A 10,015-nucleotide genomic window follows, 5' to 3' on the forward strand; every position below is an offset into this window, starting at 1 on the left:
AGGATGATAAACAAATGACAAGATATCTAACCGATATTGGCCTGGCAGATTCCAGAGTGTCTATGACCTTATAGAGGGGTCGTATATTCTAGGTTATAAAAGGGGAAACTATCTTGGCATGGTAGATCATTCCAGAGAGCAAACATGCTCTAGAAGGTTGACATCTACACCTGCTGAGTAGGAGTAGGAGTCCAAGGTCCAGGAAAGTGATTGTACAAAAGAACAGCATCACCCAAGTTGGATAGTCCCTGAGATCTACAACTACTGCTTTCCTCTCAAACATCACACAGGTCCCATGGTCTCTGAGATTTACCCTTGCTTCTTCCCTCTTGCTACTTGAAAGCTGATAAGAATAATTAATGTGCTACAAAATTTCTTTATAATTTCTCTCTAAAACAGTGATCTTTAAGGTTCTTTATAGCTAAGGGGAGCTAAGTGGTGTAGTGGTTAGAGTGCTGAGTCTAGAGTAAGATAAACTAATCTTCAGACATTTATTAGATATATGACCCTGGGCAAGTCACTTAATCTTGTTAGCCTCAATTTCCTCATATGTAAAATGAGTTGGAAGAAGAAATGGCAAACCACTTTAGTATCTTTTGTCAAGAAATCCCCCCAAATGGGGTCATGAAGAAAAATCAACAACAACAAAAAATTCTTTCATTCAATAATTCCAGGAAACTTCAGAATTACTGAAATTCTAGAATCAAAATTATAGAAGAGAAAGATAATTGGATTATGCTATTTCAGCAAATTATATAAGAACATTTCTCTTAACATTTTCTCTCTCTCTCCCTCTCTATCTCTTCTCCTTCCCTCTCTTTCTCCTTAAACCTCCTCCACTCCTTTCCCCTTCTTTTCCCTTTCTTTTCCTTTTTCTTCATTTATCCTTCTTCTCTCTCCCTTCCTTTCTCTCCCTCTCCCTTTATCATTCTTCCTCTCCTTGTTGTCTCTCTTCATCTTCTTTTTCTCCCTCCCCCCTCCTCTAAATTTCCCTTTTTTTCTTTTTAGGGTACTTCATTCTCCTAGTCATGCAAGTGCTTTAACTCCAATATGTCTTTTGATAATTCCTTCTTCCTTTTATCCCAATGAGCCAAACATTTAATATGATGATGTTATTGTTAATAATAGTAGCAACTGGGGCGGCTAGGTGGCCCAGTGGATAGAGCAAGGGCCCTGGAGTCAGGAGTACCTGAGTTCAAATCCGACCTCAGACACTTAATAATTACCTAGCTGTGTGGCCTTGGGCAAGCTACTTAACCCCATTTGCCTTGCAAAAAACTAAAAAAAAAAAAATAGTAGTAGTAACAATAAATAGCTCATATTTACATAGTACTTTATTTTTTTTTAAGGTTTTTGCAAGGCAAACAGGATTAAGTGGCTTGCCCAAGGCCACACAGCTAGGTAATTATTAAGTGTCTGAGACCGGATTTGAACCCAGGTACTCCTGACTCCAGGGTCCGTGCTCTATCCACTATGCCACCTAGCCACCCCTACATAGTACTTTATACTAAGTACTAGGCTTAGTGCTGTACAAGTCCTATCTAATTTGATTCTCATAACAACCCTGGGAAGTATTAATGTCCCCATTTTAAAGATGAGGCAATTGAGGCAAATAGTGATTAAGTGACTTGCCCAGGGTCACACAGCTGGTAGGCATTTGACATTGGATTTAATTTCTGTTGTTGCTGACTCTAGACACAGCCATCTATCCACTGAGCCACCTAGAGCTATTGTTGATCTTCCCTCTACATCTCACATCTTTCTGGTATTCCCAGCTTAAATAGTCATCACATTAGTTCTGTGCTTCATCACCTCCTGCATGTAGACTCTTGTAATAAACTCATATAAATTTCCCTTCTTGAAGTCTCTAAAATACACCTTCCTCTCCCCCTCACTCCTATTCTTTCTGCCAAATAATCTCCCTCAGACAGATCTGACCATGATATCCCCTCATAGCCTTCAGTGATTCCCAATTCACTCATATATACAATTCAGTTTTTAAAAATTACAGCATATATGCACTATGCAATACAAACTATAAAATAAATTTACTTAGTCTGGTTTTTTTTAAGACTTCAAACTACCTTTCCAGGCTTATCCCACAATCTAAGGTGTAGTAGATAAACTATTGGATTTGGAGTCAGGAGGACCTGTTTTTGAATCCTGTCTCAGGTACTTACTAGTTCTATAAGACAAGTCATTTAGCCTCTTTGGGCTTCAGTTTTTGTATGTAAAGTAAGGGAGTTTAACTCAAGAGACCTTTAAAGTCCCTTCATGATCTAGCTATATGAACAGTTATTACTCCAGCCCATCTTTTCAACCTTATTTCCATTACTATTCCTCAAGAACTCTGTTTAGTCTCTAGACAAAAATGTGCCTACTAACTGTTCTTTGAACTCAATATTAATTCTCTCACTTCCATTCATTCACAAAACAAAACAAAAAAATTTATCCCTGATGTCTGTAATGAATATTCTGGTCATCTCTACCTCTCACAACCTAAACCTTATCTCAAGGCTCAGTTTAGGTGGCATCTTATTTATAAAGCTGACCTTGATTGTATCAAATATTAACTTCTTCTTGCTCACATATCAAAACTAGAAGAAAAAAAAGGAAATAAATAAATGGTTTTAGAAGGATAAATCTGACCAGTTCCTAGCTGAAGTTCCAAGTGAAGTACCATTTGACTCCTTTCAAGTGGCAAAGCACCTGGTGCTGATTCTATTCCAGCTGAGACCTACAAGGTGGGGGGTCCAATGTTTATTCAAAAGCTGACTGAAATTTTCCAAATTATATGGCATGAAGAGGTTATCCCCGAGAATTCAAGAATTCCTTCTCCATTGTCCATCACTATAAAGGTAAAGGGAATAGATAGATTATCCTATGACAATTACAGGATTATTCCTTTTTTAGTCATGATGGCAAGGTTCTTGCCAGAGTCCTTCTCAATAGACTGATCCTTCACCTGGAAGATGGTCACCTCCCTGAGAGCCAGTGTGATTTCAGAAGGGGTAGAGGAAAGTCAATATGGTGTGCTTGCTGCCCAATTAACCCCAGGAAAAATGCCAGGAACAGAACAGAGGTCTGTGTACAACATTTGAAGATCGGACCAAGGTCTTTGATACCGTCAAAGTGTTTATGAAAAATTATGTCAAAATTTGGTTGCCTGGAGAAGTTCATAATTATTGCACATCAATCTCATGGCAACATGCATGATGGGTTCTGGATCATGGATGATGCTCTCAAAATTTCTCAATCACCAATGGAGTGAAACAAGGATGTGTCCTTGCTCCCATACTTTTTAGCATGATGTTTTCAGCCACATTGTCAAATGTCTTCACTGAGGATGAACATAGCCTCAAGGTCAGCTAATGGTAAATTCTTCAACTTGAAAAGGCTACAAATCAAGACCAAAGTGGAGGGAGTGATAGTGCATGATCTTCTGTTTGCAGATGATTGTGCACTCAATGCAGCCTCTGAAGCTGAGATGCCACAAAATATGGATTGATTCTCTGTTGCTTGTGCTAATTTTGGTTTAACAATTAACACCAAGAAAACACAGGTTCTCCACTAGCCAGCACTACACCATTCATATACAGAACCATTGATTACAGCAACTGGAGAAGTTTTGAAAGTGGACATATGGAGAACTCACACAGATCAAACACACGCAAGGGGCTCAGAAGAAGCAACACTGATACACCCTGAAGATCTCACTGAAGAACTTTAGAATTGATTATACAGCATGGGAGACACTGGTAAAGGACTACCCAGAATAGTGAGGGAAAGGACCACCTCATCAATGAGGAAGGCAGGACTGAAACAACTCAAAGGAAACATGACATACGTAAGTTTAAAATACCCACCCCAGGTGTTCACATAGACTATTTATGCCCAACCTGTGATAGAGCAATCCTACTCTTACTGATCTGATCAGCCACAGTCAGACACACTGTAATTGGTCTCAGACATAGTGATATCACTTTGTTCTTCTTTGATAACTAAGGACAAGAACCAAACAAGCAGATCTTTAAAAATCCTGACAGATAAAAAAGAGAAATATTCCAAACCTTTAAAGAAAAAAAAGTCCTATTATCACAAAGATGGTTTCTTCTTTTGTAAAATACAAACTCTTTGAGGGCAAAGAGTATTTTTTTTATATTCAGGGTACCTTGTATATGATCATAGATTTAGAATTGGAAGATATCATATATGTTAGAATTTAGATGTCATATAACAAAATTCCTCATTTTACAGAGGGCCACAGAGGTTAAGCAATTTGTTGTTCCTATATGAAATAATGCTGAGATTTGAAATCAAATCCTTTAACTAAAAAGTCAGTACATTTAATAATCACTTGTTGAATTAGATTAAATATAGGCTTATTGGTATTTGATTGTTTATATGAGGTAAATACAGTTTTGCTCCTCAAAGCTGCCAAAGATAAGGCTAAAAGAAGAAAACTGTAAGGTGAATATTTGTTTAGGAATATTTAAATTATTCAACAACCCATTATTTTATATCTGAATATTCCCTCTACATATTTAGATTGTAAGATCTTGAGATAAATATTTTTCTACAATTTCTATGACTAAAAAAATGCATTCTCTGGTGATGAATCTCTCTAAATATAATTAAATTCATTCTTTTACTAGTCAATTAGTCAATGAATCAACAAACATATATTAAGTGCTTAATGTGTCCCAGACACTGTTTTAAGTCATGGATATACAAGAAAGGCAAGGATTGTCCTCCTCAAAGAACTCACATTATATATAAAAGGACCAGGGGAACAAAAACCTTACAACACAAAGGGAAATGTACAAATAGCTTAGAGAACCAGGAAAGATTGCAGAAGGTGGGATCTGAACTGTCTTTAAGAAAATCAGACAAGGGTGGCTAGGTGGTGTAGTGGATAAAGCACTGGCCTTGGAGTCAGGAGTACCTGGGTTCAAATCCGGTCTCAGACACTTAATAATTACCTAGCTGTGTGGCCTTGGGCAAGCCACTTAACCCCATTTGCCTTGCAAAAACCTAAAAAAAAATCAGACAAACTAAAAAGAGGAAATGAGGAGACAGTGCATTGCAGGCACGGATGTCAGTCAGTTCAAAGGTTTAGAGATAAGAGATGCTGTGTGTAATGAATGGCAACTAGGAGAGAGTAGGAAAGAATTGAAGCAAAGTATGAGTCCAGAAAGGTGTGAAGAGTCTATGTTTTGAAGAGCTCTAAATACCAAAGGCCTTTATATTTGATCTTGGAGGCATTAGGAAGTCAGTAAGGACCTACACTTCCCAGAAATGATTTTGACAGCTCTGTAAAAGATGATTGGAGTCAGGAGAGACTTGAGTTTATTTTTGATAGTAAGATCCCAGGTCCCAAACAAGAGTGATAGTTGTATGAATGGAGAAAAGGGGGTGTTTATGAGAGAATTTGGGAAGGTACATAGTTTAAGACAGAACAACCAGTTAGAGGTATCTAAAGTGGTGGAAGTATAGCTTAAGGAAGAGTCAAGTTATAAATATGCAAATCTTAGAATTATCTGTATAGAGATAGTAATTGAATCCATTGGAGCAGATGAGAGATCACCAAAGAAGATATTTTTAAAGAGAGTGATAAGAAGCAAAAATGAAATTTTCTTTAGGAACTTTTCCTACTAGATCTAGGAAAGGCACCAGAAGAAAATCCAGATGGGAAAATCAAAATTAAAATCATCATGAATCATTTGTCCTGCCCGGCTTGGCATAGTGAGGGGGACACTTATTACATTGTGGTATGAGACTTTGGAGCATACTACTGGGAAGCACTCAAGTATCCTCTGAGAAGCTGTGGAGCAGAGCAAAAGTAAGTCTCAGAACCATTCTGGGGCATTTTCTAAATTCATACCAGGGTACCTTGAAAGGGATAAGTGCCAACTTTTGTGTCACAAGTCCAGCAGGGAGTGAGAAGAAGAAGAACTTCACATTACATTGGGATTCCTGGGTAGGGAGATCTTGGTCAATGTGTAAAGAGAAAAAAGCATTTAGAAATCAGAAGCTGCTGTAAGTACTCAGACCTCAGGCACAAAGCAGTGACAACTCTAATATCTAGTCCAATTTGAAGAGGAAGAGCCAGAGTGGGAATCCTGGGCCAAAAGGAAGACTTCTGTCACTCTGAGCCAACAGAACTTTCCAGTTGGCAGTCCATTCTTGCTCAGATCCAAACCCAGATCAGGAACTTTCAGAGTTGGAGGGATAGGGGTGGAAGGTAAAAGGAATACAAAATCAGACTTCGCTCTGGATCAGCATTCTGGGAGCACTAAAAGCTTGCATGCCCTCAGTCTGTCTTTAAGATCCTAACATAACACAACACTCATTGTTCCAAAAAGCAGAGCCATGGAGAAACTTGGAAATGCAAACTTAAAAATGAAGAGAAACATAAAAGAGTAAACAGGAATGAACACTGATAAAGAATTAAACAGGGCTGAATTACATGCTTTCAAATATAGGAAGATGAGGCATGTGCCCCTTCTCATTCTTGTCATCAAGGCTCATAGTGGGAGATCAATTAGATATGACCTGGGAGTGATTCTATTATAATTTTATGATCTTTATTTGAGTAGAATCTTTATCTATTTATTTTTCATCCATATGCACATATATCTTTTTAAGTTACAAAATTTCCTTCCATCCTCCCTTCCCACCCTCCTCCCCTCAGTGGCAAATATCAGGTCAGTATTGTACATACATATTTTTGATAAACATGTTTACAGATTAGTCTTTTTGGTATGAGGAATTAGGATTAAGGGAAAAGATACATAAGAGATAATTTTTTATAAAGTGTTCAGATTTTGAAGGACTGAGTTTTTTGTTTGTTTTTGTTTTGTTTTTCTACCTCTGGATGGGGATAACAGTGTTCATAGTCAGTCTCCTATCTCTCTGAACTGCTGAGAGATGCTGCTTCCATCAAGATTGATCATCTCACAATGTTGTTAATGTGTACATTGTTATCTTGGTTCTGCTCCCTTCTCTCAGCATCAGATCCTGTAAGTCATTCCACGCTTCTCTCAAGTCTGACCATTTATGGTTTCTTTTTTTTTTAAGGTTTTTGCAAGGCAAATGGGGTTAAGTGACTTGCCCAAGGCCACACAGCTAGGTAAGTATTAAGTGTCTGAGGCCAGATTTGAACTCAGGTACTCCCAACTCCAGGGCCGGTGCTTTATCCACTGAGCCACCTAGCCACCCTCATTTATGGTTTCTTATAGAACAATAGTATTCCATAGTATTCATGTGCCATAACTTGTTTAGCCATTTCCCAGTTGATAGACATTCTCTCAATTTCCAATTCTTTGCCACTATAAAAAAAGAGCTACTATGAATATTTTGGAACATCTGGGACTTTTCCTATTTCTTTTTTATGATTTCTTCTGGATATAGGTCTAGAATTGAAATTGCTGGGTCAAAGGGAAAGAACAGTTTGATTGCTCTTTATTGCTCTCCAGAATGGTTGGATCTATTCACAACTCCACCAGCAATGCGTCAATGTTCCAGTCCTCCACATCCTCTCCAACATTGATAAGTCTCCCTTTTTCTCAACTTGCCCAATCTGATAGGTGTGAAATGATACCTCATTGTTCTTTTAATTTGCATTTCTCTAATCAAGAATGATTTGGAACATTTTTTTCATATGTTTATATATAGCTTTAATTTATTTATTTGAAAGCTATCTATTCATTTCTTTTGACCATTTATAAATTGGGAAATGACTTGAAACCTTATAAATTCTCCATATATATTCTCCATATATTCTCCAATTCTTCATATATTTTAGAAATGAGACTTTTATCAGAACTCCTAGTTGTGAAGATTGTTTCCCAGCTTTCTGCTTTCCTTCTAATTTTGGCAGCATTGAATTTATTAGTGCAAAACCTTTTAAATTTAATTTAATAAAGTCAAAATCATTCATTTTGCAGTTTATAATGTACTCTAATTCTTGTTTGGTCACAAATTCACTCCCTTTCCATAAGTCTGATAGATGATTATTACTTGATCTATGGTGTTACCCTTTATATCTAAATCCTGTCCCCATTTTAACCTAATTAAGGTATAGGGTGTGCAATATGGATCTATGCCTAATTTTGCCATACAATTTTCCAGTTTTCCCAACAATTTTTGTCAAATAGTGAGTTCTTATCCCAGAAGCTGTTGTCTTTGGGTCTATTCAACAGTAGATTGCTGTAGTCATTTACGGACATTACTTTTGAACCTAGCCTAATCCACTGATCCATTACTCTATTTTTTAACTAGTATCAGCAGTTTTGATGACTGCCATTTTATAGTATAGTTTTAGATCTATTTAATAGAGCTAGGCTACCTTCCTTTCATTTTTTTTCATCAGTTCCCTTGCTATTCTTGACCTTTTGTTGCTCTAGATGAATTTTGTTATTATTTTTTCTACTTCAATAAAATTATTATTTGGTAGTTTGATTGGTATGGCACTGAATAAGTTAATTTGGGTAGAATTGTCATTTTGATTATATTAGATCGATCTAACCATGAGCAATTAACATTTTTCCAGTTATTTAGATCTGACTTTAGTTGGGTGAGAAGTGCTTTATAATTGTGTTCATACAGTTTCTGAATTTGTCTTGGAAGGTAGATTCCCAAGTATTTAATGTTGTCTATAGTTACTTTAAGTGTAATTTCTTTTTCTATCTCTTGCTCTTGGGCTTTGTTATTCATATATGGAATCTTATGAATGATGGCATGGAAAGTATCATCTATATGATACTGATAAATTGCTGAATTTGAGGGTTGACTTAGAGAGTCCAGGGTCAGTGATTGTTGTCATATGACTGGCTTTGTTTCTCTTAAACCAACTACCTTAGCTGTTTACTGCCTGAAGAAGTTAGTAACTACTTTCTTATGATTTATGAGAATTTATTTTATATCCTACTACTTTGCTGAATTGTTCATTTATTATTTGTTCATTGTTTCAAGGAGTTTTTAGATGATTTTCTCAGGTTCTCCAAGTATACTATTATATCCTCTGTAAGGAGTGAAAGCTTTGCTTCCTCATTGCCAATTCTGATTCCTTCCATTTCTTTTTCTTCTCTTATTGCTACTGCTAGCATTTCTAATACTATGTGAATAGTAATGATGATAAATGGGCATCCTTGTTTATCCCTGATTTTATTGGAAATGCTCTGAGTTATTTTCATTACACATAATATTTGATGGTTTTAAATAGATATTTTTTATTATTTTAAGGAAAACTCCATTTATTCCTAACTTTCTAGTGTTCTTAGTAGGAATGGATCTTGTATTTTATTTTTTTCAGTACCTATTGAGATAACCATATGATTTCTGTTGGTTTTGCTATTGATATGTTCAATTATGTTGAGTGTTTTCCTAATATTGAACCATCCCTGCCTACCTGGTATAAATCCAACTGATCATAGTGTATTATCCTAATTATAACTTGTCTCATTGTTAAATTTTTATTTAAGATTTTTTGCATCAAGATTCAATAGGGAGATTGGTTTATAATTTTCTTTGTCTGTTTTGGTTCTTCCTGGTTTAGGTATCAACACTGTGTTGATGCCATAAAAGGAGTTTGGCAGAACTCTTCTCCTAGTTTTAAAAGTAGTTTATGTAGAATAGGAATTATTTGTTCCTTAAATGTTTGGTAGAATTCACTTGTAAATCCATCTGGATCTGGAGACTTTTTATTAGGGAGTTTATTGATGGTTTATTCAATTTCTTTTTCTGAAATGGGTTTTTTTTTTAGGTTTCTACAAGGCAAATGGGGTTAAGTGGCTTGCCCAAGGTCACACAGCTAGGTAATTATTAAGTGTCTGAGACTGGATTTGAACCCAGGTACTCCTGACTGCAGGGCCAGTGCTTTATCCACTGCGCTACCTAGCAGCCCCTGAAATGGGGTTATTTAAGTAACATTTCCTCTTCTGTTAATCTGGGCAGCTTGTATTTTTGTAAATATTTATCATTTTACTCAGGTTATCCAATTTATTGGCATATG

General features: G+C 36.4%; 1 protein-coding gene across 1 annotated transcript in view; it reads left to right on the top strand.

Moving 5' to 3' along the window:
* CIDEA (cell death inducing DFFA like effector a) overlaps nt 1–7,178 on the top strand; it is a 43,645-nt gene extending 36,467 nt beyond the window's left edge. The window contains exon 5 of the mRNA XM_074199459.1: nt 7,081–7,178. Within this exon, the coding sequence (XP_074055560.1) occupies nt 7,081–7,105 (25 nt within the window). The 3' untranslated portion in view covers nt 7,106–7,178. The remainder of the gene's footprint in view (nt 1–7,080) is intronic.
* The last annotated feature ends 2,837 nt before the right edge of the window (nt 7,179–10,015 follow it).

This window comes from Macrotis lagotis, chromosome X, assembly GCF_037893015.1.
Source record: "Macrotis lagotis isolate mMagLag1 chromosome X, bilby.v1.9.chrom.fasta, whole genome shotgun sequence".
In the NCBI taxonomy this organism is placed as follows: Eukaryota; Metazoa; Chordata; class Mammalia; order Peramelemorphia; family Peramelidae; genus Macrotis; species Macrotis lagotis.